General features: G+C 37.6%; 4 protein-coding genes across 4 annotated transcripts; 1 reads left to right on the top strand and 3 right to left on the bottom strand.

Moving 5' to 3' along the window:
- Positions 1 to 99: 99 nt before the first annotated feature.
- Positions 100 to 2,912, bottom strand: RHIMIDRAFT_292172 (HECT-domain-containing protein; the record flags this gene model as incomplete). The annotated part of the gene is made up of 9 exons (XM_023613874.1): positions 2,774 to 2,912; positions 2,632 to 2,719; positions 2,439 to 2,572; positions 2,106 to 2,382; positions 1,966 to 2,046; positions 880 to 1,914; positions 691 to 828; positions 250 to 645; positions 100 to 199 (listed from the first exon to the last, which is right to left on the bottom strand). Exons 1-9 carry the CDS (start codon positions 2,868 to 2,870, stop codon positions 100 to 102), a joined length of 2,346 nt encoding a protein of 781 aa, XP_023465706.1. The 5' UTR covers positions 2,871 to 2,912.
- A 1,132-nt stretch (positions 2,913 to 4,044) lies between these two features.
- RHIMIDRAFT_237815 (acetyl-CoA synthetase-like protein) lies at positions 4,045 to 6,231 on the top strand (the record flags this gene model as incomplete). Its single annotated transcript, XM_023608825.1, has 11 exons — positions 4,045 to 4,350; positions 4,403 to 4,412; positions 4,475 to 4,591; positions 4,644 to 4,664; positions 4,727 to 5,005; positions 5,059 to 5,105; positions 5,159 to 5,207; positions 5,265 to 5,339; positions 5,391 to 5,538; positions 5,589 to 5,794; positions 5,849 to 6,231. 11 exons carry the CDS (start codon positions 4,045 to 4,047, stop codon positions 6,229 to 6,231), a joined length of 1,641 nt encoding a protein of 546 aa, XP_023465707.1.
- Positions 6,232 to 6,248: 17 nt separating this feature from the next.
- RHIMIDRAFT_203166 (seven-hairpin glycosidase) lies at positions 6,249 to 8,291 on the bottom strand (the record flags this gene model as incomplete). The annotated part of the gene is made up of 8 exons (XM_023606661.1): positions 6,249 to 6,396; positions 6,453 to 7,006; positions 7,064 to 7,185; positions 7,245 to 7,302; positions 7,364 to 7,404; positions 7,461 to 7,569; positions 7,621 to 7,726; positions 7,780 to 8,291. The coding sequence occupies 8 exons, from the start codon at positions 8,289 to 8,291 to the stop codon at positions 6,249 to 6,251; spliced, it is 1,650 nt and encodes a 549-aa protein (XP_023465708.1).
- A 1,177-nt stretch (positions 8,292 to 9,468) lies between these two features.
- Positions 9,469 to 10,442, bottom strand: RHIMIDRAFT_313554 (endo-beta-1,4-glucanase; the record flags this gene model as incomplete). The annotated part of the gene is made up of 2 exons (XM_023614868.1): positions 9,469 to 10,119; positions 10,190 to 10,442. The coding sequence occupies 2 exons, from the start codon at positions 10,440 to 10,442 to the stop codon at positions 9,647 to 9,649; spliced, it is 726 nt and encodes a 241-aa protein (XP_023465709.1). The 3' UTR covers positions 9,469 to 9,646.
- Positions 10,443 to 10,907: the final 465 nt, after the last annotated feature.

The raw sequence follows: 10,907 nt of genomic DNA on the forward strand, positions 1-10,907 counted from the left end.
AATTAAAAAAACTAATATACAACAACAATGTACATGATATTTTATGTAAATGGAATGGTTTATTTAAAATAATGGAGGGGGATATGTACACATAATTACTTATTCTTGACCAAAGCCTACTGTTTCTTCAACTGCCATCGTTAGTTTGGCTACAAGTGCTTCATAAGATTTATAAGGTGGCATATCGATACGATTAAAACTATATAAAAAGATGAATATCTTGTTATTCTTGTTGTTTTCTTTACTTACCATGTATGTGCTTTTGGTAACTGTGTAATCTCACCAGCCTTTTCAATAGTAAATCGTCTTGGACCATCACTACCCTGAAGATCCTTGAATCCATTTACAGGAATACGTGAGGTACCTGTGGTGAATTGTAACAGTCTAGACTTCTTTTCGCTATCCCAACTGCGTATACACTTCCAGAACCATTGAATGACATCGTCTTGTTCAGTATAACCTCTATAATCTGTATGCTTCTTCCAATCATCAACATCAATCTCGGCAATACCACCAATCAGCAGCTCGAGCTCACGCTCGTCAAAGACATTGATCAAGTCTTGAGGAATCAATTGGTTAAATCCTTCCTTGAATGCCTTGAATTGTTCTTCAACACGTTTAGAAATACGCCATTCCGTCACCAGGCTACGAAGTCAATGAGGGGCCTTGGATTACACCTATTCAACTTACTCGACATATTCTTTCTTGTTTTCTTCTGTCACTTCAATGTCTCTACCATTTTCTTTGAGATCAACAGTAACGACTTCACCAAATCGGTCATCATCCACCGAGAATGTCAAGTCAAGGATATCTGTGATGTCATTCTCACTATATATAGAATGTTAATGCAACAGAAAATAAGATAAACCATCCACCTACAGTATCCACTTTAAGCTTCTATAAAAGTCAGCATCTACACTTTCCATATCTTCTACCATGACCTTCTTGTTTAGAATCATCTTGTAAAAGGAGACAATAAAGAATGCATCCAGGAATCGGCGATGGAAGATGGCCAAACCGACAACACGTCCGATAAATCTAAAGTAATTCAAATGTTCGGGATTGATGCCCGAGTGAGGATTGATCTGAAGTGTATAATTGTCGTGTGCAGAATATTCAAAGAGACAATAGAATGGATTGAACATTTCATGTGAAAGTAAAAAGAAGAATTCTCTAGAAAGGCCACCATAGTCGAGACCATCTTCTCCATCAAACTTGATCATCAATCGTTTCTTGAGATCCGCAGGCACTTGACGCATAATTTCTGCATAGGCGTCTTCAAAGATATGATCACGACGAACCTTGATATGGCATTGACCCGGTACAGGACGAAGTGCAGGTTGAGAACGGAAGTAGATCAGCTTACGACGGAAATCTCGCTTATACTGTGGTACATTCTGATCGAGACTACTTGGTAATCTAGGATCATCCCATGTGGTTGTCTTTGTATTATGGTCCACAAAATAAACTCTACCTGTGCTCGTCAATCTCATCTCCCAGCCAGAGGGGAGTGGTCCGAGCTGAGAGACTGGTTGTACTTGGACTTGTAGGTTAGATCCAGGGCCGATAGTGTTGATATACTGCTGTCGACGAGGATCTACCCATGTCGTTGTACGTGTGTTGTGATCAACAAAATAAGGACGTCCTTCTGCTGTCGTTCGCATTTCCCAACCAGGAGGAAGTGGTCCTGAACCTGCCGTTGTCATGTTGTTTTGAACGCCAATGACATGACCAGGATTACTAGTAGGATTATTACCAGGTCCACTAAAGTAATGTGCTGACTGAGGACGACTGGTTGTGTCAAGAGAAGTTGTACTGCCTCCCGCATTTGAACGTTCTTCTGGAAGGCCTCGAGCATTATGTCGACGTCTTTCTAATTCTGTTTGATTTTGTTGATCTTGTGCGGTCCTTGCACTAATGAATGCGTTAATTGAAAATGTTTTGTAATGTATATTGAATATTTACGAAGGTCGCTTCCACGTTGTCGTTCTTGTGTTATGGTCCACATAATAAGGTCTACCCAAGTGATCTATTCTTCGCTCCCAACTAAATACAAATTTTTTTAATACTAATTCAAATCATGTCACCCCCTTCAGATGATTTACCCTTCGGGTAAGTCATTATCTTGTTCTGCTGTGGATGCTGTGGTTGTGGTATTATTATTGCTACTGTTATTACTAGATGATGCTGTTGCTGCTACTGTAGTTGATGCTTGCTGCTGAGTGTTGACAGATGAAGAAACATTATGACTAGAAGAGCCTGATGCAAGGGTATTTGTTCCATTTCGAATAGGAGCATTGACATTTGTAGAGAGGTTTAAAATAAGCTTTCCTTGAATTGTATCATGATTATTTGATTTTTTTAAGTCCAAGGTTAACATTTCTATATTCGGTCAAAGTTAAAAATAGCTCTCAATAACGCCTTTCTTGTGTAAATACCATCTCCTCCAGTCTCTATATCAAAAACACTGGATACTTGTATATTAATGACTCCAAGAAATCCTTGGTCCTTCTTTTTAAACTTCTTTTGATCAAACACTTGGACAGCAATGACACTGTTATTTGTTACTTGTCTGCAATAGATAATGAGCCCCTCTTATATTTTTGACTATCAAAAAAAAAAATATCTTACAAATCAAAACTTTCATTCCAATATGGATTTAATGTTTTCTTCATAACTGTGGTTGTATGTGTCTGTTCTCCGTCTACAGTTACAACAGCTAATAATATATGTTATGACACTATCTATATGTATATTATATGTATTCATATACCAAAAGGATCAGGTAACTTGAAAAATAGGTCTTTCTTGAGAAGACCATCTGCTGCAATGACTGTCAGTCGAACAGTCCTTGTTGGAGGATTTGACATTCTATTCTTTTGTTTGTTAAATAAAATAAAATAAAAAAAAAAGAGAGAAAAGCTGAGCTTGACATTGATTTTTTTATTTTAAACAGCCTATCTCATAGACCCAATAAGATCCCTTCGTGGCTTTTATTATTCCTTTTTTTGTTATGGATTGCAACCCTCAATTTCCATGGAGATACAATTTATCCAATGAAAGGTAAAAATTTCGTTACTAAACAATAACTCAACAATAGCACGTTTTTTTCTTTTTTACATGTTAGAAATGACATACAACGCTCCCTTACAGACTCTTAAAAGAATGAGGAGGCTATCTTGTCTAATGTGCTATTGATAGGCGTATTGTATAAAGATATATTCTTTGTTCCTTTCTCTTTCTCTTTCTTTGGGTTAAAGACATGTGTATATCTTTTCGGAGTGACCTAGTTTAAAATGTTGTAAAAGGCTCTATATGTTACACAGCACAATTGATCTGACTATGCTACCTGGCTTTACTCATTCAATCTACACTACAACAAGTACGTTTAATTCAGAGAAAACTATACACTATGATACATTGTTTATACATCTGCTACCACATACTTGAGCAACTGAACCGTCACCTATCACGCACAGCAAGTCATACCAACCAAGTAATCTCTCTCAGGATGGCTTACTCTTTTCAAACGGATAGTTCTCTTCAAGCAAACTGGGACAATAACCAGCAATATAGTCGTATGTCTCTCTATATTTTACAGGAAAGGCATCGCAACGGATAACTTTGCTTTCCCTTACTTATGCCAAAGAGGCACTCAGGGACATTTGAAAGACACTAGGCACAATTCACAAACTCAGCATGGTACCATATCATAAATCAAGGTTATCCTTGCACTGCGACGCAGTGGACGCATTAATTTTTCACCAATTTTTGAGCATCCTGTGCAGAGAAATTTTGCAGCTGTACTCATTATATACTGCGCCTAAAATAGCCGAGCTTTGTGATTATCCCACCCCTATAAGAGCATTTACTGTACCGTAATTAATCGCGTAATTCATTCGGAAATCAGTGCAGTGGTATTTGTCGCATTTTCTTTGCTCATCGCTTCTAGCCCATTTTCCGGTCGGCGCTTGAATGTTTGGTCATAAACTTTGACCTTTTTTTGTTGTTCAATGCAACTTTCTTTTAAAGTAGACAAAAATTATGACCTTTGAGTTAGATACGTTAAGTTATACACTATTAGCAAGTATCGTAGGCGCTGCTGCTTTACTCTCTGCTCGTAATTCAAAATCATCTGATATTCACCCTTTATTACTCAATACACAATCGGATGTCTCTCGCCTTCGCCATCCTGGAGAAAGCGCCATTTATCGTTCGAGAATGTATCCCATGAATTCACCTTTGTGCTCCACATTTGAGCGAAGTATTCGTACTCTGGCTGATTTTTATAAGGAAGGTGGCTTCAAGAAGCATGGCAACGCTGACTTTTTAGAGCAAGAGGGTGGATATGTAAGTCAATTTGTTTTAATATAAAGAGAGATATACTAATATGACCTTATAGACTTCCTATGGTAGGACTTGTTGTAAATAGTACAATTAAGGCACTGTAAGAGCTAACTATACTCATGTATAGAGACAATTAGATCAAAAGTTGAGCGCGTCTATCAAGGTCTTCGCTCAGTAGCCAAACTCGTTCCTCAATCAAAGGATGAAAGCTCATTTGTTGGTATCTACGCTAACAACTCTTATCGTAAGTGGCTTTATATCATATTGGAAAGAGGATACTAATATAGCATTTAAAGACACTGTGTTGACAGAAATAGGTATAAAAAGTCAAATGATATTGATCATGTATCATGTTTAACTAATTCCTACGATGGGGTAGCCTGCCATATGCATGGGCTTGTCACTGTGCCAATCCTAGCTTCGTATCTCTCTCATATTCTCGAAAAAACTAAATTGAGAGTATTGGTAACAGTTGAAAGTCATCTGCGCGAGGTTTTGATTCACGTGAGCGACATCCCCACTTTGAAGCATATTGTTGTTGTCGGCAATATATCTGAAGCAGATAAAGATAAAGCCGTAAAAGCCGGAATTGAACTGATAACATTTAATGAATTGGAGCAAAGAGGAGCCGATGAGAGCTATGATGATGTCCAAGTTGGTAAGATGGCAGCGCTGCTTACTAATCAAATGGATACTGAAAGATTCTACTAGTTCCTAATGATATTGCAAGCATTTACTTTAGCTCAGCAAACGAAAAAGTAAGCTGTACTGTAAATGCGTCTATGCAGTCTATACTTACTTTTTGCAATAGTCCAAGCATGGCGTTGTATTGACCCATAAAAACTTGCTATCAAGCATCTGTAAGTTTTGTATGAGCCAACAGGCATCTATGCATAATGTATAACACTTTTTTTTAGCATCATATCTATCAATTGTTCCTCCAGCACAAAGATTTTCATCAAAAGATCGCTTAATGGTGAACCTATCTATAGGTATACTATTGCAAAAGTATACTCGACTTTTGTATCTAATAATTTGTATAGATAATGTCTTGAGATACGTCTTGACAGCAGTAATCAGTTTTGCTGGAGGTTCTATCGTATTTGGATCTCAGTCAACCGATTCAAACGATGCTGACATTCTATCTTATCTTTCTATGATACCTCAGCATAAGCCAACTATCTTTGTCAGGTAAGGAGTAAACATATAAGAGAAACGAAGTGTATTAATTTTCTATCTAGCAACTCTTGGTTATTAGGACAAGTAAGACATCTCATTGAGTCCCGCTATGGAAAGTCATTTTTGTATAAGCGTGGATACGATGCAAAGAAAGAATATCTTGAAGAAAGTCGATTAGTGAATGATTGCAAATATGATATGTTAGTATTTAGAAATATTCGACAAACTATGTTTGGAGGAAACTTGCGGTTGATTTACATTGACAACGGTATGTATATAAAATGACAATAGCTATCATTATTTTATTCATAATAGGATATAGACGATAACTCTGATCCAACCTTGGCTACCTTCTTGAGAATTGTTTTAAGCACTCAAGTGATTCAAACTTTCAACTTGCCAGAGACGTCTTCTTCTATTACTGCCTCTATGTTTTTTGATTATAATGCCTTGCCTGAAGCTAGAGGTGCGCCCTTACCATGTAATGAGATTAAATTGGTGGATCAACCAGAACGTGCATTGACAGCAGAAGATAAGCCTAATCCTCGTGGAGAAATTTGGGTTCGTGGAAATAATGTATTTGCGGAATACTACAAGGATGAGCAAGCAACCTCTGACGTGATTGATTCAGACGGTTGGTTCACGACTGGGTACCTTGGTGAAATGTTGCCGAATGGAACATTAAAAGTGCTTGAAAAGAAATAAATATACTTTTATTATAATTAAGCTTTATATTCAATAAAAGTATCTGTCCAAGGGCGTCGAAGAAGAGGATGAGCCTCAGTAGTAAATACAAATTTGTCCAGTGATATCATCTCTGGAGGACTGAATAACAAGTACAAATACTTAAACGTCTCTGCAAACAGAAAGCTACACACAAGGCAAGTTTTAGGTATGATGCTTATTGATATTATTATAGCTCTTACCTTTCCATGCTATCTATTTGATTCAAACGGTAGCCTTTACCCAAGTGGCTCACGTTTCTCACTGCTGCATATGCAACAGGCGTTCTACAGCGTTCTTCTATAGCCTTAAATATTTCCCAGCCATATTCCTGATATCGGGGATCTCCAGTAATCCTATAGAGTATAAATAAACTTTCTACTGTCTCCGGACGCAGCAAGTAGCGATAATCTCGCGCATATAACCCAGAAGGCCTTTCGATGGGCGGATCAAGCGTACGGTTAGTTCGATTGGGAACCTCGACTGTCACATTTACTGCAACAGGTGTATTTTTCTTCCCTGGCCATCTGTATCGTCGTCTAGGTGGTAACTGTTCTAATTCTTCGAGGCTTTTGCCATAAGTCAAGGGATTATAAGGTATCTGATCAGGGAAGATCCATGATTCTGGCGCTAATCCTGTTGCAGAGGATCGGTACATATAAACACAGGTTTCCAATAGTCCTTTAGCAGCTTTGATATCGTCAGGTCGGTTAAAAATTCTAGATCCGATGGCAAGCATACCAGGAACAAAGCATGTCTGCAAAGAAAAACACATTTGTAAATAAAAAAAAAAAAAGTAATGCTTTTTTCTTACAAGATGATCCATTGTAGGCTCTTTTAGATTTCTTGCAGTGTCGTACGCAGGCAAGTATAGAAACTTTGTTCCGGGTAACTGCATGAGCATATACTGCTTCATGCTATCGATGGATTGTAAATCTATGACAGAAAAAGTCATAAGTAATTCCTCTCTTTTTTTTTACAGGTCGCTATCTTACACATTCTAGCATATTGTGGTATACTTCCATCAGTCAGGATATATTCTTTCAAGAAATACTTTTTTAAAAAAGAAACATGTAAGCAAAAAGCTGGGATAAAACATAGAAGCAAACCTTACCTCGTATGCGCTATCTCCCATAGCCCCAAAACTAGCAATGGCTAACATATATAATCATGAGCTATCTCATAATTAATACGTACAATACTCTACTTACTATCTGTAAAATAACCAGAGTCAAGGTCGACTTCGTTTGGGTATAATCCTGGTAATCTGACCCCGTGAGCATATCCAGCAGAATCCAAGAAATCTGTGATCGCTTGAGCCTAATTTAACGATGTAAGCCATATGTATACATGATACAAAAGCATTCTTACCTTTTTCGCAAAGATAGGGTTTTCTGTATAGTGAGATAACGTAAAGAATTCCAATTGAAGACTTGCCATATCTGCTAGCAATGTCGAATTATCGTTACCCATTTGACTAATACATCGTAATTAAATAAAGATCACAATAAAAAGAAGCGAATTGCTTACGTTACTGGATTAAACTTGTAATAAGGAATACCAAGTCTAGTATCAAATGCAGGCAGTAACGCTTCACCCAGCTCCTTTGCCTTTTCCAGTAGGATATGCTTCTTGGGATGATCTGTCAGTTCGTATGCACTTAACAAACCACCGAGGTATCGAATCGTTGTCTCAAATACGCTCAATTCTTTATCCACATAAAAGTTAATCTTTTCAACTTCAGCAATGACTTGATCAAACTCATCATGTAATTCCATTATAATCATAGTACCAAGACTATCCACCAGCGTGGCGCCCATACCACCAAATGGATTATGAGGTTCTTCTGTCAATGGCTTTAATTCGTCGTGACCAAGAGCGTGGGTCTTGTAGCCAGTCCATCCGTGCATAAATGCTTTTTTGACAGCACTTGCTCTTTCTTCCCTGATCTTTTTTTCTGATGCTGATTCGCTGCCAAAATTGGTCTGTATCTGTGGCAGTCTCGATTCAAAATTGTCATATCCATACGTTCTCTGTGTCATTGTCAAAGTCTTTGCTAATGGTGATGGCGGGATATTTGTAGTAAAGTAGAATTCTTCTCTAGTTGATTCAATTGTAGGCTCTATATATTCATATTCCTGTAACGCATAATAAAAGGTGATATAGATGAAACTAAAAATGGTACATCCTAGAGCCACTTGTCTCCATTTATAAGGAAGACCCTTTAGCTTTGTGGCTAAAGTCATCTTTTTTTTTTTTTGTTTGTGTAAAAGAAAAAAAGAAGAAAGAAAACAAAAATAAAACGATTCTTTTTGGCAGTGATTTTATTAAAAATAGTAAATCCATTTAAATTCCGTTTGTGCACTGAGGATAATGCTCAGCAAGAAACAGGGAGCAAATATATTCTATATTCTGAATTACAGAATAATGGCTCTAATGGCTTTCTTTATTGTATACTAAATAATAAAATATAATGATGACAGTTTATCTACTGCTAATCGACATTTATTCGCAAGCAAAACTCCTTTTGTGCAATTTGCTGAAAATAAACACCACATGCAAAAAGGGTATTAGGATAAAAGCGGCGCCATGTGGAAAGTTGTCAGTCAGATGTACAGAAAACGACATTGTCATTCTTTATAAATTAGGTCTCCCACATACACGAATCCTTCCCTCTCCTCTTTTTTTTTGAAATACAATAAAACGAACAAAAGCTCAAGATTAATAAGCCTTCATTGAATTGCTGTACTCGGAATAATCTTTCTTTTTTTATGGCGTTTGTATTTACGAAAGGGATTCTGTTACACTTGGGCATCTAACGATGCTAACTTAATTGAGTAATTACAGTCAAAAAAATGGCCCTAACCTGGAAGGCATATTCTTTCTTTATAGAGAACTACTCTCCCGGTTGCAGAAACAATATGGCCGAACCGAAGCATGTATTAGAAATCAAATAAACCAAAAATTGAAGCTGGTGTACGCCGTGAGTCATTCTTTTTCTTCAATCTGAGTTAGCATTCATGTGCACCCATGAGTGAATGAGTTTCCCCGAGAGCTGAAGTAAACGTGCTTCAAACCTGTCACTAACAACGTAGGGCGAGTAATTATATCAGATGCAAGTATAAGATCTGAATATGACAGTATGTTATAGTAGAAAAGCTTAATGCACCTACTGATTTGAAAAAAAAGCTAATGTGAATGAGGATAGCCATTAAAAGGGAAACGATAAGAGTATTCGCAATGGTCATTACTTGACGTCAATATTATGGGCACCCCAAGTATATGATCTGAGGCAATAGATGAATAATTAAAATCAATGGCTTTAGAGAACAAAGCACTAAAACAATAGGTATATTTTATTTCAGACGAGAAAAAGATGGACCAATGTAGATTGCTATTACAATCTTCTGCAGCCACTGACATTTGTGATTTCCTTGGGACAAGTGACTTCTCTGTAAACGAGGTTAGGGTTATCCGCACCCTTAAACCAGCCAAATCGCCATTCACAACCTTTGCGAAGTTGAGCAGGCAATTGCTTACACATGTCAGCGTTCCAGACACCACCGTATCTGACACCCCAGCCTTCACTAGGGGAATTCCATTGAGGTTGGCAACCATTGTATAAGCCTACACCACCACCGGGCATGAGTATATCAAAGTGGGCACCCTTTTCGGTTCCGGCATCATAACCAGTGTTGGTAATTTGAACAACCATTTTCTTTCCCTTAGCAGCCGTAGAGGTGAAAGAAAGTTCGAAGCAAGAACAGCACCAGCGATCTTCACCACCACCAGGAATACGAGCAGCAGCAAAACCATAAGCGAGGTTATTATTGACAACCCAAGGTTGATTGTTGTTACAGACAAAGGCACCTAAGCAAAAGGGAAAAGCAAGAATTAAAAAAAGGAGAAATAAACACGTCTAACTGAAGAATGAATCTACCTCCACCAGCACAGCCACTTTGAACGTTGTTACCGATAATACTGACACCATTTTTGGCACATGTTCTAACAGGAGAAGAAACCTTGGCTTTACCATTCCAACCACAAGAAGGCTTACAGCAATCCCAGTAACGCGTTGCTTGTGAGGTACCTTTGGCACCGCCGTGGACGTAACTGTAACCCGCGGCAGATACTGTTTCAACACCAATTGAAGCAGCTACTACAAGAGAAGTGGCAATAGCTAAAAGTTTCATGAGTAAATCCGATTTCTTTTAGCATGAAAACGTTGAATGCTTTTATATGTTTTCTTTACTGTTTGGCTGTACAACCTAAATTCATTTTAATTCATTTATTAGACATTATTAGAAAGCACAAAATATGTTTAAAAATCCGTGATTCAGGTAAATCAAAGCTATAGTCTCTTTATTATTGGCCAATACCTTGTTTGTGAACCCTGACATTTTGTTTCACCATTCCACGGCTTTCATGTCCAATGGCTCTCATTCAAGCTCACTATTAAGTTATCGTCAAAAGTGCCCTAAAATCAGTGCAACATAAATTGTCAAACTAAAAGATAATAGCAGAGAAGGGAAATATAGACTTGTAAAAGAGCTAAAGAACGAATGAAGCGGGGTGGGAGGTATGAAATACGTTGTACACGCTTTATTGAAGTTTCACTCTTACATGTTTGAATACTGGTATCAGCAAGTTTTTTTTTT

This window comes from Rhizopus microsporus, assembly GCF_002708625.1.
Source record: "Rhizopus microsporus ATCC 52813 unplaced genomic scaffold scaffold_9, whole genome shotgun sequence".
NCBI classification, from domain to species: domain Eukaryota; kingdom Fungi; phylum Mucoromycota; class Mucoromycetes; order Mucorales; family Rhizopodaceae; genus Rhizopus; species Rhizopus microsporus.